This window comes from Cynoglossus semilaevis, chromosome 14, assembly GCF_000523025.1.
Source record: "Cynoglossus semilaevis isolate Cse_v1.0 chromosome 14, Cse_v1.0, whole genome shotgun sequence".
Taxonomy (NCBI): Eukaryota; Metazoa; Chordata; class Actinopteri; order Pleuronectiformes; family Cynoglossidae; genus Cynoglossus; species Cynoglossus semilaevis.
The window spans coordinates 28,670,345-28,694,903 of NC_024320.1; the positions used below are offsets into that span (position 1 = coordinate 28,670,345).

The window sequence follows — 24,559 nt, forward strand, 5'->3', positions numbered from 1 at the left end:
AGAGAGCCTACGACGTAACGACCCGGGCAGTGAGGGGTGGGGGGGGGGTGTCGGGGGTGGGGGGCGTCCAGTCCTGAGAAAGGTGGACAGAGAGTTCCAAGTCTGAAAACACAAGCTTTACATTTGTATTTCAGAAGAGCAGAGTCATTTTTCTGTTCTGATCAGGTCTGTAATTTACAGTTTGTCCCTAAGGTTGACAAGTTATAACAACAGAAAAGCCTGAATCATTCTACGTCACTTTTCACTTTTGATCATTAAATTATTGTTTATCCTGTTGAGTGTAGTGAAGTGACACTGAGACCAGAGTGGAATTAGAAATATTTTATGATATTTACAAATAAGGATGGAACAAATTTCTTCTTCATTAAGTGGAATAATAAATTATTATTTACAAAACGATTGTAAAAATTGTAAAATAATGAGCACCACGTTCTGAAACGTAGTAACTTTGCCTTTATGACGTGGTCTGTGACGTAGGACGTTTTTGCAGAATGTTGTGAGTTTAAAAAAACGTCACTTTTAACGGGTTAATTGTCGTTAACAATAACAATTTAAATGAGATTTCTGCTGTATTAGTTTCAGTCAATAACAGAAAAGGCTAAATACTGACATCTAGTGACAGATCCGGCGCCCTGTTGTGTATGGAATTTTCGCATATGAGACGTTGGCGGCGGAGCCATTAAAACGACGGACCGGAAGCCCTTTTTAATAACAGCAAATGTACATCCGCAACCACTAACGTCCAGAATGGTGTCCAGTAAACAGAAGCGAGTGTGGAGGTACGTGGACGAGGGCAACCCGCTGAAGCTGAAGTCTTATCTGAAGAAACACCCGGACACGGATGTCAATTTCTCGATGGGGAAGAAGCAGAGGAGCCCGCTGCATCTGGCCTGCCGCCTGGGAGACGGCTACCTTCTGCGGCTACTGTTGGACCACGGAGCCGATGTTCTACGGAGGGACAGCAAGGGAGAAACGGCAATGCACGAAGCGGTGAAAAGACACATGAAATACAAGGCGGGAGGTGGGAAGAACGGCCCGGAAGTTGGCGTCATATTATTATATTTCAAGATTCTAAAATTAAATCAATTTTTTTTTTCTTTTTTTAAGCGTACGACGACCTATTCGTGCCGCTCAGGAGGCGCTGTCAGGAGGCCGAGACGACTCCCAACAACGCCGGTGTCACGCCGCAAGATCTGCTGGGTTTCTGGAGAGAAAAGGAGGTAAAAAACAAAACAAAACTTGAATACGTTACAGACACAACGTGGTTTTGTAGCGTTACGCGGTATATTATGAGATTATTATAAGATATTAGGGGGTAACCTTCCCTGTGGGATCGATGATAAATGTAACATTATATTTTAAGAGAAGTCGTTGAGATTATGATAAAAACGAAACCATTTCCAGGTAACTGACGTCAGACTAGAGATTTCAGAGGATTCATAACAATTGACAGACCATGTAAGAAATGTGTGGAGACAATAGAGGTGTGGAACACACGTTGAACTGAAGATGGCAGTATTGCTACAAAATAATAAGTCTTCCGCTAGGAAAGACCCTTCACAAAAGAAATAGAAGAAGACCATCACTGGTCAGGTCACCATCACTGGTCATCATAACATAAGGGGGTTGCCCTTTAAAGACCACGTTCAGTCCATTTTCATGCGTTTCCTTTGTTGTGTTATGGAAACTTTAAAGTCTTTATTTCACATCAATGGCTGCTGCTGTGACACTGATGATCCAGAATGAACTCTTTTTTTTCTCTCTGTGAAACTGTTCAGTCAGCACCACTGAACACTGATCCTGTAAAACCGTTCTTGTGGAAAGAACAGGAGCAGGAAACGGATATGAATCGCAGGAAAACTGTTTTTACTTTTATGGTAACAGCCTCTCCTAATAATAATATGAATAATAATAATAATAATAATAATAAGTGTCTTATTTGTCCCACAGTGGGGACATTTACAGTGTGGGTCTTTGCAATTCACAAGGGCTGCCACAGGAGGCGCCATTAAGTATGTTGTTCCTCAGGTTTGTCATTGAACCCAGGACACTATGGAACCACCGCTGCTCACGTTTTCACTGAACAGCAAACACAAATGTATTGTTTCTCGTCTTAGTTAATTAGTTTGTATTTGAAGATAATTTTGATAAGAAATCCGTTAGTTGAATTTATCTTTCAACAACAATAAGGTTCATAATGTTGTGTTCCAGATTGTTTGATTTGTACAATCATTTTATTATTATTTTCACAGACGCCACAGTTTTTCCGGGCCCCTGAACGCGACGTGGAGAAGGAGTGGCAAGAGAAACTGTTCGGTGAATGTGAAAATGAGTTCTACCAAACCTTTGGCCGATACGACGGTAAATCGACACCACACTTGTTTTGTGATGCGTGATGAGTTTTATTCGGCGCTCGTGTCGTCGTAAATGAATGTAAATAAATGCCGCTTTATCTGTTCGACAGACGATGACTTCCTTCCTGTTGACGACGATGACGACGACTTTGGAGACTGGGCCGATCGCGTGAGAAAAGAATATTATAACAAAAAGTACGCTGAGGCCCAGAGGCTAGCGGCAGACTCTGCCAAATGGAAGAAACACCAGGAGGAAAGCTACAGGGAGCTACATGCTAGGCTACAGCGGGAACACGAGGAGTATCTGTCCAGAGCCGCGCGGAAACAGGACGAGACTCGACAGAGCAAGAAGCGCACGTACGACGAGAAGTGCGCGGCGACCTTCCACGGCGGTTCTTCGGCCGACAGCTCACTGCTGAGCTACAGCGACATCCCCTGGCCGGCCCCCAGAGGTACAGTGCAGGAGATGGTGGACGTGATGCTGCACGGCGTGGACCGAAAGGATGTGGCGGTATTTCGGAAAATCCTGCGCAAACAGCAGGCGCTGTGGCATCCCGACAAGTTTGCTCAGAGGTGTGGGGCCCGGTTAGAGGAGACGGACCGGCAGAAGATTCTGGACACGGTCACTGCTCTGTCACAGGAGCTCAACAGACTGGCCCAGAGCCTGAGGACCTGACACACACTAACACATCTAGAAACCTAAGCCTCCATAACAGAGGTGTTCAGGTTTTTGTTTTGTCAATACACAAGAACAAATGAACCTTCAGTAATATTTAAGAAAAAAAAATGAACAAATTAATTTGTTGCATAATAAAAACTTCTGTTTTACCAACACGATTCTTGATGTGTGTGTGGATTTGTGTGATTTAACTTTAACAATAGTGTGGTTTATAAATGGATTCGATCTGCGTCACATTTTCTTCACATCCATAATGATCCTGAAACAACAATCGCCGAACGAACCGAGAGAACCACGTCCCGGAAGTCAGTTTAAAAATCGACCCTGTTGTAGAGGAAAATTTATATATATATATATATATATAAAGAGCAAAAATAATCTAAGGATGACGTTACAAAAAATGACCCAGAATGTCCTTGAAACATAAGCTGTTTATATATATATAAAAAAGTTTTAACAATTCAACGATCCTCGAATAGTTTTTTGTTTGTTTTGTTTTCAAATGTGAAAACGATCGAAATGGGTTCAATGTGTTTGTTTTAAATCTACCTTTTGGTCAGCGCTTAAAATAACATGGTGTAAAAAGAAAAACAACCCCAAAATGCATTTATAAATGATATTTCTGAAGGATTTGTTCCTCATAGAAGCAGATGGTCGGTCTACTTTCAGCGATGGAACGGAACTGTGAGATTGGCTGGTTGCCAGGTTTGTGGTATGACACGCTTTTTTAATATATCTCGTTTCGTGTGTCGCTGATGGAATCTTTCGGTGCTTAACAAACCGTAACTATATTTTTATAAAAGCAAAAGGTTGGATTAAATCTCACTTCTACAGACTGATTTGGTAATCCGACACGTTAAAGCGGCGGAGAACGGAGTCATAAATCAGGCTATAACTACAAGTAGCTCGTGAACACTTTGACTACTTGTAGTTATAGCATTAGTATTGGTCGTAGTCTTGTTAGTAAAAGTGGTAGGAGAAGCAGAAGAAGTACTAATAGTACTACTAGTAGTAGTAGTGTTAGTGACAAGGGTACTAGATGTGATTGCCATTAGTTTTGGAAGCAGCAACGTTCGTCGCCGTCTTCGTACTTTGCGAAATAAATAGTTTCGAGGGATTCGAAAAATCTGGCAACCAATAGACGCAAATCCGTGTCAATTGCCGGGCGACGTAGCGCTCATCCAGGCCGTGCAGCCTCTCTCTCTGTGTGTGTGTGTGTTTTCTAAACGTTGGTGTGTCAGAGTGTGTGCAACGTCCTTTGTCTCCACGTCACGGTCGTGCTCGGTCCGTCTGTGTCTCCGTGTGTCTGTTGGCCGCTACGCCCTGGTCTTAAAGTTTGTGACGAATGTGCTGAAAAACGATGGTGCCGCCGATGGCAGGTGCGGAGGATGACGCCTGTCGCTGCGGCGGCTCGGTGCAGGCAGCGGCGGCGGCGGCGGCGGCTCGTTAGGGAAAATTCTTTCTGTCTTTGTTTTTATCCGGAGACATAAAAAAAAAAAAAAAGAGGCGCGGAGGAGATGCAGCGCAGTGGCCGAACACCGGGACACACGATGAGGAGGACGTCAGCGGCTCCCGCGGGCCCCCTGTTCTACACAGTAATGCTAATGATGATGGAGAATAAATAGTCCAGAGAGGCGGGGTTAATTGGTTTAGGGCTTTAAAGCTGCGCGGCCGCCGCTGTCACTGTGTGATGTCGTATTTTCATTTGTGTTAAACCGAGGCTCAGCGGTGGGGCAGATCATCAGACAGGGAGGGGGCGCTCTGTGATTGTGTGTGTGTGTGTGTGTGTGTGTGTGTGAGACGTATATGAAGATGGTGTTCAGGAGTGAGGAGGTGTGTTTGGCGCAACTGTTCCTGCAGTCCGGCTCTGAATATGACTGCATCAGTGAACTGGGAGAACTGGGACTGGTGGAGTTCCGAGACGTGAGTATACACACACACACACACACACACACACACACACACTCACACTCACACTCACACTTCTCTAAATGTATAATTAGTACTTTTGTAGCAAAGTAGTTGTTGTAATGTACTGTAAATAGACTGCATTTGAACTGTAGGGGGCGTCAGTAAAAGGTTTTGGTTGATTAATAATTTTTTTCCCCACAAATACACATACAAACAAATCAAATATATATATATATAATTATTATTTATATAACTGGGCATTTTTTAATATAAAACACAGTTTCTAAACTATATCTAAATATATATTTATTATATAACAGCATTAAAAAAGTACAAATATTGAGCAAACTAAACAATTGAAACCAGAAATTATTCATTTATTTAATTTATTCAATTATTCATTTTCGGAATCTAGTTGAGGGCCTGATTCGAAGGGGTTAACGGCCCTGAAGTGGCCCGCGAGCCAGGTGTTTGAGACCCCTGGTTCTAGAGTGTATGGAAACAGTTTCCTGTGCGTTCATTTGCACTAACGGCCTGTGCTGCTCCTCTGGTTTCAGCTCAACCCCAGCGTCAGCTCATTCCAACGGCGCTTTGTCAGCGAAATCAAGAGGTGCGAGGAGATGGAGAGAATTCTGGGTAAGAATGCAGCTCACCTAGAGCAGAAGGATCGATCGGCAGCGTAACGAGCAGCCATTGATCGGGATCGTTGATCAACGTGTTCCCGCCGCAGGTTACCTGCTGAGGGAAATCCAGAGAGCTCGGATCCTGGTCCCCGAGGAGGACGAGAGTCCGCTGGCTCCTCCCCCCAGACAGGTCCTGGAAATTATGGTAGGTTGGACTTCACCTGAGCTGCGACCGCACCATCGAGCTGAGGTCAGAGGTCATCTAATTACACACATGTAACCGATCAATCATATTCTCAGACGTTCATGTTTAAAGTGAATAATTTTTATCCTGTAAAACAACAGTTGAATATATTTGAGTCAGTGGATAAATATAACCACAGAGAATGACCCTGAAAACACGTTACCTACTGTGTACACACAGTTACTGTAGTACCAGTCAGTACAGTACATATATTTACAGGTTCTCATTGTTGGACAACCTGTTTTTTCAACAGGAAAAGGTAATTAAAATGTAAATATATTTTAGTCTGGTGTCACTTCACCTTTGCACAAACAGCCGACATCTGCGTCACTAGCGTGACTTCGTGTTATTCTAGAATCATCTCTGCAGAACTGGTCTAACAATAAATGTCTACAGGCTGGAATTATTCATTTTTTTAAAGAATGTTTAAACTAGTTCCGTTTAGTCATTTTTTGTTGTTTTGTTTTTTTCTGTGTGGGTTTCTGTTGTTGTCCTACTTTAAGCTGCTTCTCCACTGGATTTCAGGCATATATTTAAATATTCATTATATTTAAATATTTTATATATATATAATATATAATATTTTTTTGCTAACCCTATTGGACAGTGGAAATGTAGCATTAGCTCCATTTTTAGCTTATGTTTAACAACAACAATTTGTCTAAATGTATTAATTTCCTTAGCTTCAATATTTTCAAACTTTATCTTTCTGTATTTGTCACCGTATATTTGGTCATATATATTTCTACTTTATGTTATTTTTACTGATTTTGATCTTCCTGACGTTGACACTCCAACTTATTACGAGTGTGAGTAGAAACTTTGAAGTACGGTTTACGTTGATTTTTTTAAAATTTGTATTGGACTTTGTCATTTGTTATGTACGGCCTAACGTGCAGCGCAGGCGTCGGCCTCTGGATAATACAGTAGTCTTCAGGTTGACCGGCCACAGATTACTGAGATACGTCGATGACGTAACGACTAACATTCATCGACCGGTGACTCGGAGAAATGAACAGTTTCCATCTGCTGTCATTTGTGACCGCGGTAACGTCGGTGGTTCTAAAGTGGTGCATTCAGGGCCATGGCCCGCTGTCAGTCGCCCAGTCAATGTTATGGATTGCTGAATGTGAGCTAACTGAGCGTGTGGTGTTCAGGAGCAGCTGCAGAGGCTGGAAATGGAGCTGAGCGAGGTGGCCAAGAACAAGGAGAAGCTGCAGAGGAACCTGCTGGAGCTCACCGAGTACACGCACATGCTGAGGATCACACGCACCTTCATCCACAGCCGCTCCAGGGTGAGTGCACCTCCACCCAGGTGGTACTTGAACTCCAGTCCCAGCTGTCATGGGTCGGGGTCGGACAAATGGCTCACCAGTCCAGTCCCTGTCTGTTTCTGTACCATGGGCACACAAATAAATACCACCAGTTACCACCAGGGCTTCGAACAGTTATCTCCATGCTGTAAGGCAAGAGCACTAACCGCACTAACCCTTGATTGATCCAAACAAAAAACAACCCAAGGCTGACCAAAGTTACATCGCCCCCTGCAGGTGGATCCAAAAAAAAAACCAAAGTTACATCGCCCCCTGCAGGTGGGCCCGGTCACTGATGGTATTAATCGGTGATGATATTTTCTTGCTAACTGCAGAGCGACTTGTTTGTCTGCTGTGGACAGACCAACATGGAGGAAGCTGGAGATCTTCTCCACAGGTTCAAACTGGAATTGGAATGAAGAACTAAGGCTGTGATTGGCTGAGAATGGTGTCAGATTAGGACTCTTTATCACAGATGTCATTTCATGAACATTAAGGGTTTTAATTCATTTTTTGACTTTTGAAATGTAGTAAAGAGGCCAGATTGGAATCCTGGGTTCATTTTTTGACTTTTGAAATTTAGTAAAGAGGCCAGATTGGAATCCTGGTGGGCCATTATTGGCCCATGGACCCCATGTTTAACCACCATCCTCTCAGTAGAGTTCCACATCAGTGTAACACGAACAAAATCTGCAGGTATTTCTGAAAGAGTTGGGTTTTTTGTTTGTTTGTTTGTTTATTAAAATAATATCCAGTCGGAAGACAGACGTAGGTTGTTGTCGGGCCAGAGGTGGCCCACGGTCCAGGGCTTTGACACCCTCTGGTGTGACTGAGCTGTTCCTTCTCACCCTCAGCATGAAGCTCTTGGTCCTCAGTACGAAGAGTTCCCCACCATGGAGACGGACTCGGTGACGGGCTGCACTGGGATGCAGAGACTCGGAGCCAAGCTGGGGTGAGCGTCCGGAGTTGGTCACACGTCACAGTTCCATTATCGGACAGACCGAGCCACCAGAATAACGCGATGTGTCCGGGCTGAAGGTTTGTTTCAGGGCTGATCCAGCGGGTGAAGGTGGAGGCGTTCGAGCGCATGTTGTGGAGAGTGTGTAAAGGCTACACCATCCTCAGCTACGCAGAGGTGGATGAGAACCTCACCGACCTCGACACGGTGAGTCTGATCTTTATTTTTTATCGGATGGAATCAAAAGGAAAGTGGAACGTTGTAGTTCGTTAAACCTAAAAACCCAAAAACGCAGCTGTGACGTCAGATGACGAACGATACGATCGCTCCGGTCACGAACAAATCGGACCACGAACACTATTTTGCTTCGTTTCACGGACGGTACTTCAATTCACGAACACGTACACGCGCGAGTACTACGAATTATCGCAACTACAAACACTGCTCACCAGCAGCATCCCAGTTCTCGGCGTCTAGAGTCCGAACAACAAGTGGTTAGCATAACTCTAACGTTGTACGTGATTGACCAGTGCAGATACTTTTTGGGGGTTTTTTGTTTTATTTGTGATTTCATTAAATGTATCTCTTGTTATGGATCGAAGGAAAGGCTAAATCTGTGATCTAGACCAAAGAACGGATTAACTGGATTTACATCGATTGTGTTGGTTCGGAGATCACGAAGAGCGAAATACGTTCGTGACCTGAGGAAAGTTGGTTCGGAGATAACGAAGAGCGAAATACGTTCGTGACCTGAGGTATCACGGTAAACTGTGTATTAAGATATGAAGGTCAATTAGAGTAAAATTCGTATAACATGGGCTGTTACAGCTACTGCTGTTCCTGGAATAGCTAAAGTGAATTCAGTTACGGTAAATTAGCGTAAAAGTATATGGAAGCTTGGGCCACACAGTGGAAGAGTGGTTAGTGAAGATGCCTGACAGCAAGAAGATAAGAGGTTTGAGGGGTGAAAAAAAGTCTTCATGGAGTTCATTTTAAATTGACCGTCGGTGTAAATATAATGTGAACGGTTCATTGATTGACTGATGAAGTCTCCAGGGTGTCCCCTGTCCTCACCCAATGTCCTCATCCAATGTCCTCACCCAATGAGAGATTCACTGCAGCAAAGGTGTTGTGTTACGACCGTGAGAGAAGTATTTTAAATATATCACAGGATGCAGTAAATCCACAGTGATTCGTATTAACACCAGTCCCAGTGTCCTGACTTTGTGACGATACTGCGTCTGCTCTGTGGTCCAGGGTGAGATCAGCAAGAGTGTCGTGTTCCTCATCTCTTTCTGGGGAGATCAGATTGGTCAGAAGGTCCAGAAGATCTGTGACTGGTAAGAGCGTTGCTCTCCTTCCACCGCTTCTCCTCTGAGATGCCGTTTTTCTCATTACCGTCGGCCTCATTTGTCTTATTTTGTCTTATCTGCCCAGTTACCACTGCCACCTCTACCCACACCCTGAGAACGACGAGGAGCGCGCGGATGTGCTGGACAGCCTGAAGACGCGCATCCAGGACCTCAACAACGTAGGACTGACAGGAAGCAGTGAAGAAGCGTTTTATTTTAGTGGACGTTAGAAGTGTTTTTTGTGTCCTCCAGGTTCTGCACCGCACCGAGGACTACCTGAGGCAGGTTCTGCAGAAAGCCGCCGAGTCGGCCTACTCCTGGGTGGTGCAGGTGAAAAAGATGAAGGCCATCTACCACATCCTCAACCTCTGCAGCTTCGACGTCACCAACAAGTGTCTGATCGCCGAAGTGTGGTGTCCCGTCAGTGACCTGGCCAACCTGCGGGGGGCGCTAGAAGAGGGCTCGGTCAGTACCCACAACTGGAATGGTCGGAATAATTAGCAGATAATTCTGATTAGCTGATTAGGACTAATTAATCCAAAATGGAATGACCTTCTGGTCTGATTAGAGCAGGTCGTTGCTTTACGACGTCTTTGACCTACGGCGTCTTGTGGTTTTGCGCAATTTCCTGTAAATTTAACAACTAATAAGATGATGTCACCACTGTGTTAGCATAGGTGAGTTCCGATTTATTGCGAAAATCGATAGGAACAGAATTCCGGCATAAGTCGAGGAATGCTTGTAATGTCTCTCTACAATTTTCTGCGTTTTCTTCATCAGAGGAAAGGTGACGCGACCGTACCGTCCTTCGTGAACCGCATCCCCAGCACTGACACTCCGCCGACCCTGTCAAGAACCAACAAGTTTACCTGCGGCTTCCAGAGCATCGTGGAGGCCTACGGGGTGGGGGACTACCGCGAGGTAAGCCCAGGTAAGACGGCCCACCCGGTTCTGTTTACGACACCGTCCGTCTTCGTCTGCTCGAGTCCAAACATGTGACGGACCAGGGTTTGTTTTTTCTGTTTTTTCCCTCTGACAGCTCCGTACACCATCGTCACGTTCCCATTCCTGTTTGCTGTAATGTTTGGCGACTTTGGTCACGGGCTGGTCATGAGTCTGTTCGCCTTGTGGATGGTGCTGACGGAGAAGAAACACATGAAGAAACGCTCCACTAACGAGGTCGGAATCGCTACTTTTCCTGGTTTAACATTCCGGGACCTGCTGCAAAAATGGTTATCTGTCTGATTTCTGCTTCTGTTTGTCGCTGCCAGATTTGGGCGATGTTCTTCAGTGGGCGTTACATCATCCTGATGATGGGCGTCTTCTCCATCTACACGGGGCTCATTTACAACGACTGTTTCTCAAAGTCTGTCAACATATTTGGCTCCGGCTGGAGCGTGAAGGCCATGTTCACCAATCAGCAGTGGACGTGAGTGGTCTCACACACACACACACACACACACACACACTATGCCAGTTATCGTGTTTCACAGACATGTTTCTGGAAGGATCTGGTCCAACGTCCAACAGTCTGTTTACAAATGCTTTTGTTAGGCTTCATTATACATCGTCAACATGGACATAAAAAGATGAATTTTCTCTCTGACTCATTTCTTCAAGACGTGAAAATGCACTTAGAGGTGCAGTTGCACTGCTGGCCAGCAGGGGTCAGCTTGGTGGCTATATTTATACAGGTATTCAGAGCCTTGCTACTCTTGCAAAAATGGACTAGCGACACATATGGGTCATTAAAACCAACCAGTGTTGAACGTCCCACAGAAATAATTAATTTAAAAAAAAAAATCAATCAAAGACTGCTGTAGCGCTAGCGCTTGCCAATTAATCAATTCATAGACTGCTGTAGCGCTAGCGCTTGCCAACATTAGCATCTATTGAGCCACCAGGGCTGCAGCTTCCGTCTCGGTCAGACCTGCTCATGATCTGAGGTGCGGTCATGTGATCAGGTGCAGTGTTTCACCATCCATCACCGTGGACTTTTTTTTTTTTTTTTTTGCGGTCACCTTGACAACCCTCTGTGCCCTTGTGTGCGGGTATACGTCTGTGACAGTGACCTCTTCAGCTGAGGGATAATAAAAACAGAGAGAGATTCTTGGGATCGTAAAAACATTATATAACAGTATGTGACGTCATCGTGGTTGTTGGTGAAAACACAGCTGTGTCCTCACACCACCTCGTTAACCTCATTACTGCACCCGTTACGTAGCTCAAAAAATCACTGCCAACCTACTCCCATGATTGCCTTACATTTGCGACAGTTAAAAAACTACATCCACAAGGGGGCGCTGTTGGGTTCAACGTTCATTTTTGGGCTGAGGTCAGTTTCTGTGAGGGTTTCTGTGCCATCCTCAGTGGGGTGTGGATTAAAAACCTGCAACATTCCTTCTCCACCAGGACACCAGTGCTCACAGACCCTGGTTAGCTTCTGAGATCAGACGAGACCGGGCGTGTCCAGGGTGGTGTGGCCGTAGGCTGTAGATGTGGACAGACGACAAATCACTCTGGTTACTGTCAATCTTCTGTTGCCGTCTTCTTCTTGGTGTTCCGAGAAACTTTGCGTTGTACAGGGCAAGGTTCTACGAAAGTAGAGGCAGGATGAAAGGCTACGTTGACATTGCTAGCGCTGAGCATAAATCAGGATTGATTTAACGTGTTTTCTCGTCAGCTGAGGGGACGGGTACAGGATGAAGTGTCGGCTTTAGGACGGCTGACGGGTCTGCGATCAAATCTCCGTCAGCTGATATCAACAACAGATCTGTACAGTTGTAATGAAACCTGGACATTGAAACAAAAAAGCCAAATATAATCCAACTTTTTAAATGTACAAACACCTGTGTTTGAATTACAGAAACAAAACTCTCCAAACCAACGCCCTGCTCACCTTAGACCCAAACGTCAGCGGCGTTTTCAGCGGACCGTACCCATTCGGCATCGATCCTGTGAGTGAACGTAGTTTAATTCACATCCCACTACACAGAGCTGTCAGTGAAAATGTTCATTTCCCTTTTTTTTCATGACCTCAGATATGGAACCTGGCAGTCAACCGCTTGTCCTTCCTCAACTCATACAAGATGAAGATGTCCGTTATAATCGGGGTCATCCACATGACCTTTGGAGTCGTGCTGAGTGTCTTCAATCACTTGTGAGTCTCTGCGTTGTTGTTGTCGTCGCTGAAAATCTTAAGACAACCATGAATCAGATCCATCAGTTTAAAAGGACACTTGTTTTCTTATAATCTGGGAAAATGAATCCATCAACATAAAAGATGTCCAATAATTTCGGCCAATTTTATCAGCCTAATATTAGCATAATTATGCGACATCTGTAGGAATCGTTATCGTTTTTTCCTCCGACAATGAACACCGTATAACACACGCCTGGGTTTCGCCAAACGATGTGTGCCAAACGATGAAAACCCGCTGTATATGAAAGTGAAAACTTTAAGCGGGAAAAACCCGCTGTATATGAAAGTGAAAACCAATGTGTGCCCTGAAAATATTTTTCAGGAAAACCCGCTGTATATGAACGTGAAAACCACTAGATGGCAGCATTGCAGCTCATAATTAATACATTTCTATATAGGGAATTAAGTGTGTGAGCAATATCAGATATTGGCAAAAAAGTTAATATCAGACATCCGTAATCATCATGTTCTCTTGAACAAACGTTGTCCTTTTTTCCCTCCATCTCTTCAGACACTTCCGACAGAAATACAACGTGTATCTGTTGTTTCTTCCCGAGCTGCTCTTCCTCCTCTGTCTCTTCGGTTACCTGGTCTTAATGATTATCTACAAGTGGTTAGCATTCAGAGCCCGGGACTCCAGTCAGGCTCCCAGCATCCTCATCCACTTCATCAATATGTTCGTCATGCAGGGGAAGGACATCACTCCTCTGTTCCCAGGACAGGCACGTGTGCTCAGTGAATACCTCAGTCCGCTCCGTCTTTACCTTGGTCCAAGTGAATGAATATGTTTGTTTTTTGTTTTGTTTTTTTGGTGTTTGTTGACACGACTCCACAGACCGGGCTGCAAATCTTCCTCGTGATAATCGCCGTGCTCTCAGCCCCCATGCTGCTGTTAGGAAAACCTCTCTACCTGTACTGGCTCTATCGTGGGGGCAAGGGCATGCGCCGACGCAGGGTAGGTCCAGCAGAGAGAAAAGATTAGTGTTACAAACCGTCCTCGACCTCAGCAGTTTGTTTTGGAGCGTTTTGATGGAGCGTTGTTTTCCCTCCTCAGGGTTACGAGCGTGTCAGACATGCAAGTGAAGACGATAACTCCGCTGCACTGTCTCATGAAGATGATGAAGAGGAGGGCCTTGATGGAATGTCCAGCAGAGAACGTCTTCCCAAAGAGGTCAGACACAAACTGTGAACCTGCCCGGAGGTATTTTTACACCGCAGCAGGTACTACATCAACTCCCTACAGGGTGGTCCGGTTCCGAGGGAGATTTAGTCCAACTGTTCCAGATATGACATCACACATCAGAACGTGGCTCCGGTTCAGAGGGAGAGTTAGTCCAACTGTTCCAGATATGACATCGAGAAAGAGTCAAGGATCATTAACAGGTCACTGTCATTGCAGGGGTGTCCAACCCCCGGCTCGGGGACCAGTGCTGGTCCATAGGTCATTTTATACCAGGCCACAGTGGGACACAGTGACAAAAATGTACTTCAGTTTTACTAATGTACTTCATTCCAGAATAATCCATATCATGTCCCTTTACTGTTTTCACTCAAAGATAATCAGTCAAGGTTTCAAAACAACAGGTCAAAGGTCATTCAGACTGTGATACTAGAAACAGAAAAAAAATCTGAAAGAGGTTTGATTTGATTACTGGTCCGCAGTAACGGCTGATACCGGCCGACCGGTCCATGGTACAAACGTAGGTTGGAGACCGCTGGTTTAATGTGTGGAAACTGTAACATTGTTTTTTCTTCCAGTTTAATTTTGCTGATGAGCTCCTGCACCAGTCCATTCACACCATAGAGTTCTGCCTGGGCTGCATTTCCAACACCGCGTCCTACCTGCGTCTCTGGGCCCTCAGCTTGGCTCATGCCCGTGAGTCTAGTCACGTCTTCTTCTGCCTCCGCGTCCATTTTTTTATTGATCCTACTTGTGCATGGATGATGGTTTCACTGAGTTGTCCCTTGGTTTCAGAACTCTCCGAGGTGTTGTGGACCATGGTGATGCGTCTGGGTCTGAGGATCACCACCAGAGTAGGGGTCGTGTTCTTGGTCCCAGTGTTTGGTCTCTTTGCTTTGCTCACCGTGTCCATCTTACTAGTGATGGAAGGTTTGTCTGCGTTTCTACATGCTCTCCGCCTCCACTGGTGAGTCTCAGTACTGCAATTATTATTGCATTTACATTGTAATGCATTAATTTCCGCACAGTGGGCACAGAGTTACGGTATGGCTATCATTGTGGTTCCCAAGGAGTGGGGCGCACCACCCTACAGGGAAGCATGGTTAGGCAAAAAAATGCTGTATGCAGAAGGACTGTTAGCATGGCAATGCTAGCAAGTTCGTGCTTCCAGATAAACATACTGCTGAGGTCGACTCTTTAGTAACTGAAATAATTGCCGATCCAGCCTTCGCCGCAAGTGTGGGTGAAGGTCGACTGAAATAATTGCTGATCCAGCCTTCGCCGCAAGTGTGGGTGTGGCCCATTTCCTACATATGGTATACACTTCTGGTACTCAGCCAATAACATCAACCTAAATTATTTGTTGGGTTTCTGTATAGGATATTGTTATTAGAGAAAGTTACCAAGCTGTACTGGTGCCCCCCCCACCCCCCCGCTGGTTTGTTTGTCAAGCTAATGTGGCTAGCGGGCTTACAACCTTTAGGCTATTATCACCATTTTCCGAATTTTCCAAAAACTCTTTTTTTTTTACTTTCTGTTTAATTCCAGGGTTGAGTTCCAGAATAAGTTCTACCACGGGACCGGCATCAAGTTTGTCCCTTTTGACTTTTCTCTCCTGCCATCCGTGTTTGAGCAAGACGGCCTGCTTTAGAAATACAGAGAGAAAAAAAAAGACTCGGAGAAGCTGGGTATGCGTTAGAGGCAGACTTCATCGTAGGGAGGACGCTGGAAGCTGCTGCACTTCACACTGTGACCACAGACCTTGGAGACAGTGGACCTCGACTCTCTCTCGTAGCAAGTTTTTTTCAACATGACAATTTTTAGGATCTTATCAACCGTTGCTGACTGCCTTACTGCTGTACTCGGAAAAAAATCTCTCTGAACGTACAGACAGGCTCAAAACGTTCGGTTCTGCTGTTTCAGTTTTAGCTAAAGTGTCGCGCGGCGTTGTCGTCAGTGCGGGGGGGGGGGTCGGGTGTGGGGGGGTTAAATGTGTAGGTTGCGGCGTGCTGTGTAAAATAGTTTTCTATTCTTTGCTACCTTGTATTCAAACTAAAAAAAAGTGCAATGTAAAAAAAAAAAAAAAGAATTACGTCACAACAACGTTCTACTCACGACCACGTCAAACATCCTGGTGTAGTGCCATAGAGATAGAAGAAATAGATGGTACAACAATCTACGGGCAGCCTTATCTCTTTGGGGGCATACTGTCACAAAGCACTTTTGCAGAAATGATTGTACAATTTAAAGATTTCTCTTCTGACTGTGATGATGCCAAATGAGAATACTCAACTGTTAGCTGTTTGCTTCTTTACTGCATTTATTATATTTCACTGCATTTATTTAAGTGGAATCTCCTGTGTAACCAGTAGAAAATATAAAGAAAAAAACTTCTCCTTTGTGATGTTTATAATTTTTATAATACCTAATTGTTAAAGGTTATATATAAACACAGCCAGATTACATTTCACGGCAGCCACTCCTCTGTGACACCTGGTGGATGAACACCGTGTATACAACCTTTAATGATGATGATGATGATAAGTATGGTATTTATTTAAGCTGTCGTCTGTACTTTTACCATTTTAATGTGTTGTTTTGAGATGCAAGCAAATAAAAGGATTCGTATCCACTTCTTCTTCTGTCTTTTTTTTTTGTGCAGCAACAGTTTCTACCTCGTAACCAGAACTGGTTCTACCGTCAGACTTACCTTCAGTCTTCCCCCCAGCTTTAACCTGCCCTAGTTTGTCTCCTGTGCTACTTCACTGACATCAATGTCCACTAATGAGTGCGTGTTTCAGACTGAGGGAGCGTTTACTCGTAATTGTGAACATTTTACATCAAATCCTCTTTTAAAAGAAATGTAAAAATGTTATACTGACCCTAAACAAATCCGTAGTTCAGGTTATAGAGTTAGTCTTCTACATGCTAAGCTAACCCCGCTAACAACTCCCAACTTGTTTCTTCACTTATCAATACATTATATATTTCTATTTATCATTGGAAACTATACATATACAATTAAAATATGTAAAAGGAAGTTTACGGTCTTTAAAGCTCGTTTGATGTATTTGCTTGCATGTACTTTACTCTAAATAGGATGGTAATTTACCAAATTAACATCATGTTTTTACGACATGGAAATGCTAGGTTACTCACTATATAAATATATAAAAAAGTGCCTCGTTGGTCATTAACATTTTAACATCAAATGTATTCTACGTTTAGTGTGACTCACTCAATTCATGTTAATGTATTAACATAATGTTAATGTTAGTATATCCTGCTATTTCAGCTCAGTTTATGTTTGTTTTTATTTAACATATATCCGTCAAAATTAGCGAACACTTTTTCAAGACCACACTGCAGTGCCTCCGCGGTCCTCTTAGGAACCGCGAGCCGTCATTGGATGAAGCGAGAGCGAGAGCTTCACCTACAGGACGTGGTGCTAGCCTTCTGGTGGGTGGGACTTCATCATGATGCTCGCTCTCTCCCTGATATCCACAGGCTGTCCTGTGTGTTATCACTGTTATGAAACACCGTCAGGGTGTAGCCTCAGCCGCAGGACAGGAAAAAACTGCACGGACACAACAGGAACCACCGCTGCTGCTGCTGCTGCTGCTGCAGTGTACCGTCTACCGCTAAACCTCACGGCTGTTGACAGGCGACACCGCATCCGCTCACACTGCATCTCCACACACGCACATAGCCGTGGACAAAGTCACCATGAACGAGCTGGTGAAGAGTTTACCGTCGCCCACCCTGGCTGGTCTGCAGCTGCCGTGCCTACAGGAGCAGCACAAAGGCTGGCTCTTCAAATGGACCAACTACCTGAAGGGTTACCAGCGCCGCTGGTTCGTCCTCAGTAACGGCCTGCTGTCCTATTACAGGTAGGTCCACTCCCTGTCAGGAACTCTGAGCGACTCCACCCGGGCTCCGCTCCCTGTTCCATTGATTGGACGTTCATAGTTTGATGATTCATTTCGCACTTTTGTTACGTAGCGTATTTTTACACACAAGTTAAGAGGTTTATCATCAATAAAAGCGTAATTTTTAATACATTTTTTATATATATATTACCTTAAAATTATGAATAATTGGTCATTTAGTTCAGGCATGTCGAAGGTCAGACTCAACCGCTGTACTTTTACGTACGTTATGTGGCTTTACATTAAGAAATATCTCGAATTCACGCGAATTATCTACGTATATGCGCCGTGTTATTGTTTGTTTGTTGTGTGCGCGTGTCCGCGTTATGCTATTTGTAGCCGTTTTTTCATTATTAATTTTTCTTTCCTGGAACGCTGTGTTCATGATCTCGAATTTACATCAGCGCGAATCGTTACATTAACTACTGGCTACGTGTGAGCTAAAAGGTAGCAACTTTTGGCTATTTTTCTACCATCTGGCTAGTTTTATTTCTAATTGATTTTAAGGTAGCTAATGTTTAAAAAAAACAGCCTTAAGCTAACCACTACAATCACTCAATAATAACCAGTTTATCGTCTTTTCATTTTTTTAAAATTGTTATTGTTATTGTAGCTTTTATTTTGGCGAGCATTTGTCACTATTTTTTTAATTTTTTTTTTTAATTTAGCCAGTTTATCGTCTTTTCTTTTTTTTTTTAATTGTTATTGTTATTGTACCTTTTATTTTGGCGAGCTAATATCTGTTCCTGATCTTAAGATGACTCGCCATTTGTCACTATTTTTTTTTATTTATTTTTTTTAAATTTACTTTGTTTTTTAATATTAGTAAATATTTACTTTTTTGAAGTTTAGCTAAATTAACATATCTAACGTATTCGCGGTAATAGGTATATAAATATATACTCTTACACACAGATTATGTATTAAAATAAGGTGTTTTCTAAGCTGTATTTTTTAAGCCAATATCTATGATGGTTTTGTTTGTTTGTTTGTTTTTTTTAAATAAACTACTTCACCTGGAAACAGAGCTGCTCCATTTCCTAAACGTGTGTTCTGGTTCCACACAGGACTCAGGCAGAAATGGGACACACTTGCCGGGGCACCATTCCCCTGGCTACAGCCCACATCGAGGTGGGCGACACGTGTCACCTGGTACTGACCAGTGGTGGCCGCAGCTACCACCTGAAGGCAATGTCAGAGGCGGAGTGTCAGCGCTGGATAACTGCCCTGCAGCAGGCCAAGACCAACGCTACTCTGCTCATGCATCACTCAGGTGAGGACAATATTTTCATACTGTCATTTTGAGTGACCTGTCAGGCCCCGGGGTGGGGTCAGTAGAAAATAGGGTAAAAAAAAAGGTAAACAAATCAAAATGTACATCTTAATTAGCCTAAAGGGCTAAGGTAAAATAAAGTAGCCAAAATTGTTTAGCTTAAATTTTTCCTTAACCTTAACAAAATGTAGGACCAAGAAAGCAAAACCTTTCATTACAGTAATAGCTAAATGTTAGCTAAAACATTGCAAAAAAGTAAATATTTAAAAAAAAAAAGTATTTCAAAATGTTTCGAAATATTGCTGAGAAAAAATTGCTTACATTTTGTAAAATGACTTTAAATTAGTAAAAATAGAAGGAGTTGGTTAGAATGGTTAGAAGGAGAGTCAACAAATAAATTGCCCTGAAATTATCATGAATGTAAATATCATTTAATTATCAAATCATCAAATCATTTCATTTGGTTCAGGTATAAAAATAAGCATCAGTGTTTTGTCATTATCATAGTGTATTCAATAGCAGGTAGGAAACATGTACTTCACTGAAATGCCATGACAAATCAAAACACCTTTAAAGCAAAGCTGTGGACTGTGAAATGTTCCATCCCAAAATATCCCAGAATATCTCCTTGACAGGACGAATGTGCTTCTCATGAGACTCTCTGAGGCAGACACGCCAGCTGCAGTGTGCTGCAAGCTCCTGCAACCAAGACCTATTTACCCACATGCTTTTTTTAAAATTTTTTTTTTTTTTTTTACAAGAATTTACCCTTTTTGTATTGAGCCACAAGGGGGCAATATTGGTCCAGATGTTTGGGATGGAAGTGGTCAGCTGAGATAATGTGGGTCATTTAGTACAGGATGAGTCATTTTAATAATGTCATGCTAATTTTTTTTTTCTATTTATTTTTTTTACAAGAATTTACCCTTTTGGTATTGAGCCACAAGGGGGCAATGTTGGTCCAGATGTTTGGGATGGAAGTGGTCAGCTGAGATAATGTGGGTCATTTAGTACAGGATGAGTCATTTTAATAATGTCATGCTAATTTTTTTTTTCAATTTTCATAATATTAAGTGATCCATCACGTACTCTCATAATAAAATCTATTAATATAATATAATTTAATTATTAAAACGTTTTTTCAGCCTTCTTCCCTCTTCCTCTCCCTCCCTCCCGCCGTGTCTCTTACTCCCTCTCTCCTTCTCCTCTCTCTCCTTGCACAAACACATGCAGCTACGCCCTCCCTCCCCCCTCCCAACCTGTCCCTCCCACCCCGTCTCCTTCCTCCCGCTCTGTCTCCTCCGGCATGACGACAGCGATGGCTGAATGAAATGACCTTCCCCTTAGACTCCGCCTTCTTCCGTTCTGGTTGGACGCTCCGAGTAAAAGAGTGATGAGAGCAGGGGACGGGAGAGAGATAAAGAGAGAGGGTCGCGGAGAGAGGGAGTGGAGGGATGTGTGAATTTTATTTAAAAAAAAAAGTCTTTGTTCACTTTGCACGTTTGGACAGTAGAGGCAGAAGAGTGCTGCTCTGTCAGTGAGTGTCACCTTGTAAGTAACACCCATCACCTGTGTCTGTTGTGCTTTTGTGTCTGATTGTGTGTGCGTGTTTATCGTCCTGCGGTCTGCGTACGTTTCGGCCACTCCAGTAAGTTTCGCGGTCATTACATCCTTCAGTCTGTTGTAAATATTTGCCGTTTCAGTTCGAGGCAGGAGTGAAGCGTTTAGCAGTGGCTCTCAGTCAGGTGTGATAATCTGTGACTTGTTTCCTCTGCATCTCATTTAAACAGAATGATTTTCTTTCTTTTTTTTTATTATGAAAACAGCTGTTAGAGGTCTGGGTTTAAAAGGTGGGGAGTGTGTGTGTGAGCATGTGTTAATGGAAATGACGAACAAATGGTGCAAAAATGCAAATCAATATTTTCTGGCATAATGAGACTGTGATGAATGTGGGATGTGTGATTAAAATCTACAGTCGTTAAAGAAAATGATTTAGCGCTGATCTTAATCTTAATTAAGAGATTTTTTAAAAAATGGCACTTTTTTTGTCTTTGATTCAGCTTTAATATATTTTTTCAGTGGAGTGAATTGTGGGTGAGTGTGACGGTGGTGAGAAGTTTTATGTTAAGCTATAAAGTCATTGATTCAAAGCCGACGTGGACGGGATATAATGAGGCAGAAAAGTACATGAGTGTGGTTCCTGACGTGTATAAGGACAGAAAGACGGTGTTTAACTGTGCAGTGAGAGAGACAGATGGGTTCACAGAAGCATTGGGGTTACATCATGACTCGGCTGTGATTGACAGGTTGACAGCCTTAGGTCAGGTTCGGAGACTCTCTGAATCATCGTGTTTGCAGATGACACTCTGATTGGTGCTGCGATGAACAGGTGAACTGTGCTGGCTGTACCCCACCCTGGCCCCAGTGATTGCTGGGATTAGTTGCAGCTAAACTCCCACCACGACTCTGGGAAAAAAAGTCTGTCAAGATTTATTGCATTATTTTATAAACACCAATTTCAGAATAATCCAAGAATACATTTTTAACCATTTAGTCCATTTGTGTTTTATTTTCTTTTTTGTTTTAATTTCACCAACATTTCAGTGGTGCGTTGGCAGTGTCTAGTTGACATGAGTTTATATGGCGCCCTCTTGTGGACATAAATATATGGTGTATATTGTTTTATATGAATAAGTCACTTCAGGATGTGAGTTTCCTGGACCAGTCAACTTCGTTAAATTAAAACAAAGCATTCAGACCTGGACGTCTGGGCATCACACTCTGTTTGTGGTTTTCTAGAGTCCTTTACAGCGAGCACAGAGACAACACGGCATCAGAACAGCGGTGATTAAAGGTGTCATATACGTGTCGTGTCAGTGGTGTTTCCACCTTGACTCACTGCAGCTCAGGTTCAGCCTCCGTCAGATCTCAGCAGGTTCCACTCTGACAGTTACTGCTTCTTCAGCTCACAGTTCATCAGACTCTTCTTTTTTTAATCATCTCCACTGCCGCTCACTGTGTCCACACTGGAGCTCCGTTCATCACCTGTGGGTGTGTGTCTGTGATTCAGCCGTGACTCACCGGTTCATCTCTACACTGTGAGAAAAAAACAAAACAAACAAAGGACCGAAACAATTCATACACAGATCATCAAATCAGTTAGAGCTGGTGACGCAATTCATTTTTAATTAATCGACATCTAAAAAAACATCAAAGACATTTATGTAAAGAATCAAAGCCTAAAACTATAGATAGATTGATTGATTGATTAATTGATTGATTATTAATCCCTCAGGTGTTCCAAAAATCCAACCACTACAGCGCTAGATTTTCTAAGCTGTACATAAACATTAGCCTAGCAATAGCTAAAAGTTAGCGGTAGCATAACAAAATAATCGATGAATCAGTACTTTAACATTATTTGATGAGATCTGTGGAAATATAAGTAGCATAACAAAATAATCGATGAAACAACTACAATCCAGTTAAATCCTTCCAGTACTTTAATATTATTTGATGAGATCTGTGGAAATATAAATGTTTTAAACAGTTATGGTTAAAGTTTTCGACCAGAATCATTTCTCGCTGCCACCTCTGTTCCTACGTCACTGTGGGTTCTGTGTTCTTTGGGTTTCATGGCTGTGAAGGGAGAATCCACACAGTGACAAATGTACAGCGTCAATAATCTCTCTGCTGTATGTGGGTCATGGAACCATTTCAACTCAGTCAAGGATTTTTTTTTTATCCTGTATTTTTTTTAATCTCCTCCTGAGACTGTGTTCATCCTTTTTTGCCCTTGTTGTTATTTTATTTCTCGTTTGTCTGGAATCAGTCGGCAGAGTTTTCACACACAAATCTGATAAATGACGCCGGCGGTCGTGTGGTGTCATATTTGGTTAAAGAACTTCCAAAAGAATGGAACGGGCTTTTACTCCATGACGTGACGGTAGACGCAGTGCTTTTTGTTGTTGTTGTTTTTTTTGTTTTTTGTTCCATTAATACAGGGGCTTTCCGTGACTCAGAGAAGTAACTCCATCTTCAGACTTTATTTTCAAAGTCTGTTTCATGTTGGAGAGAATGTGTCGTAGGAAGAAGCTGCAGTGTCTCATGGTGGCACAGCCGCGGTGCTGAGGTGGGCGGGGGGGGGGGGGGGGGGGTGGTGGGGGGGGGGCAACTTTTTCTTTTAGTGACTTCATGTGAGGCTAATTGAAAAGAACAAAAACATCAGGATGTTTTTTTGTTTTTGTCAGTAATTTCTTGTCCAGTCCGGTGTTCGTGAGGTCCAGGAAACTGATGTCTCAGTTCATGTCAGTGAGGGGTGAGAGGAAGAGAGGAGAAGAGGAGGAGGAGAGGAGGGATCGGGTAGTGCGTCATCTTTATTTTTTTATTTATTTCCTCCCTCTTCTTCTAAAAATAGCCTTGTCTCCTGATTGCACAAGACCACGTTTCCAGGGCAACGGTCTTCATTCACAGCTTTCCAACACAGAGAGAGAGGGTGTGGGGGGGGAGTCAGGGTGGGATGAAGGACGTTTTCCTCCTGCTTACGTGGTGAATATTAACTGCATGTATGAGAATTTCCGATCACACAGACTCCCCGTCGCTCATTAGTTCTCTAACCCTGCAGGTCTGTGCAGGAACTTCAAAATAAAGTACTAAAAGATATAGACGCTGCTTTTCATCGGTTCCAAATCTACGTATTTACAATTTTGAGTAAGTTCAGGCTAAATGGTGGAAAAGTGGTTAGTCTTCTTAGCCTGCTACGAGACGATCCACGGGTTCAGCCCCTGGTGGTAGTCAATGGGTACTGCAGCTTCATGACACATTAAAAACCTGCAGGAGTCGGTTAAAATATTTATTCTAAAGTGAAAATGGGTGTGAATGGTTTTCATCTCTATATGTGCCCCCCCACCCTCACCTATGGGAAATCAACTTACAAAAGAAGAAGACGAAAAAATTGAATTAATAAAAAAATATATATTTTCAATCGGTTCAAAGATGCTGTAAACAATATTTTTCTATATATTTTTTATGTTTTTATATAATGTTTAAAATGTTAATTTTTAAAAATGTTTAATGTCCAAGAGCTACAAACTAAAAACACTTAAAAATCTGTATTTTTATTTGACAAAGTTCACGGTTGAATACATTAGACGGAGACAAATAATCGGTTCTGTGTCTTTTCCTCCGTGTGCAGATGACTCGGGAGATGAAGGTCCTGGACCTCAGGACGACCGAGGCCTGACCCAAGGGGTGCTCAAGAGTCTGGCCAGTAAACTGGACGACCTGAGCACCTGTAATGAGCTGATTGGAAAACACGGCGCCGCTCTGCAGCGTTCGCTCAGTGAACTGGAGGAACTGCGAGGATCTGCTGACAACACAGACAGAGTGAAGGCAGTTAACGAGCGAGCCACCCTGTTCCGCATCACCTCTAATGCTATGATCAATGTGAGTTCACGCGGCGCTGCCGCTGCACGCAGGTCTGAGCTCAATGTCCGCTGAACAGCAGTGAAGCCTGAATGTTAGGGACGTAACGATGAATCG

The 24,559-nt window shown here is 43.2% G+C and overlaps 3 protein-coding genes across 4 annotated transcripts in view; all 3 read left to right on the forward strand.

Annotated features, from left to right (window-relative positions):
* The first annotated feature begins 579 nt into the window (after positions 1–579).
* Positions 580–3,191, forward strand: nfkbil1 (nuclear factor of kappa light polypeptide gene enhancer in B-cells inhibitor-like 1). Its single transcript, XM_008326346.2, has 4 exons — positions 580–1,021; positions 1,108–1,220; positions 2,253–2,361; positions 2,465–3,191. Exons 1-4 carry the CDS (start codon positions 748–750, stop codon positions 3,028–3,030), a joined length of 1,062 nt encoding a protein of 353 aa, XP_008324568.1. The 5' UTR covers positions 580–747; the 3' UTR covers positions 3,031–3,191.
* A 548-nt stretch (positions 3,192–3,739) lies between these two features.
* atp6v0a2a (ATPase H+ transporting V0 subunit a2a) lies at positions 3,740–15,927 on the forward strand. 2 transcript variants are annotated; one of them, XM_008326347.3, is made up of 20 exons: positions 3,749–4,956; positions 5,502–5,580; positions 5,675–5,772; positions 6,969–7,106; positions 7,979–8,076; positions 8,163–8,289; positions 9,340–9,422; positions 9,520–9,613; positions 9,687–9,899; positions 10,215–10,365; positions 10,474–10,613; positions 10,706–10,863; positions 12,301–12,391; positions 12,476–12,594; positions 13,148–13,358; positions 13,472–13,591; positions 13,691–13,807; positions 14,395–14,512; positions 14,612–14,783; positions 15,365–15,927. In XM_008326347.3, the coding sequence occupies exons 1-20, from the start codon at positions 4,840–4,842 to the stop codon at positions 15,465–15,467; spliced, it is 2,547 nt and encodes an 848-aa protein (XP_008324569.1). In that variant the 5' UTR covers positions 3,749–4,839; the 3' UTR covers positions 15,468–15,927. The 2 variants fall into 2 exon arrangements, 1 of the variants encoding a protein (XP_008324569.1); XR_003051782.1 differs by lacking the exons at positions 14,395–14,512; positions 14,612–14,783; positions 15,365–15,927 and adding an exon at positions 13,931–14,379 and having other exon boundaries at positions 3,740–4,956; positions 13,691–13,882.
* Positions 15,928–17,193: 1,266 nt separating this feature from the next.
* The window catches only part of osbp2a (oxysterol binding protein 2a), a 14,147-nt gene continuing 6,781 nt past the window's right edge, over positions 17,194–24,559 (forward strand). Inside the window, exons 1-3 of the mRNA XM_008326348.3 lie at positions 17,194–17,706; positions 18,813–19,018; positions 24,213–24,463. Coding sequence (XP_008324570.1) covers positions 17,543–17,706; positions 18,813–19,018; positions 24,213–24,463 — 621 coding nt within the window. The 5' untranslated portion in view covers positions 17,194–17,542. The remainder of the gene's footprint in view (positions 17,707–18,812; positions 19,019–24,212; positions 24,464–24,559) is intronic.

Excerpts from the sequence above, each read along its gene's own strand:
- nfkbil1 (XM_008326346.2), top strand. The coding sequence starts at position 748 with ATGGTGTCCAGTAAACAGAAGCGAGTGTGGAGGTACGTGGACGAGGGC. Across the intron at positions 1,022-1,107 it reads CATGAAATACAAGGCGGGAG|CGTACGACGACCTATTCGTG; the intron begins GTGGGAAGAACG and ends TCTTTTTTTAAG. Across the intron at positions 2,362-2,464 it reads AACCTTTGGCCGATACGACG|ACGATGACTTCCTTCCTGTT; the intron begins GTAAATCGACAC and ends TCTGTTCGACAG.
- atp6v0a2a (XM_008326347.3), top strand. The coding sequence starts at position 4,840 with ATGAAGATGGTGTTCAGGAGTGAGGAGGTGTGTTTGGCGCAACTGTTC. Across the intron at positions 10,614-10,705 it reads AGAAACGCTCCACTAACGAG|ATTTGGGCGATGTTCTTCAG; the intron begins GTCGGAATCGCT and ends TGTCGCTGCCAG. Across the intron at positions 12,392-12,475 it reads ACCCATTCGGCATCGATCCT|ATATGGAACCTGGCAGTCAA; the intron begins GTGAGTGAACGT and ends TCATGACCTCAG.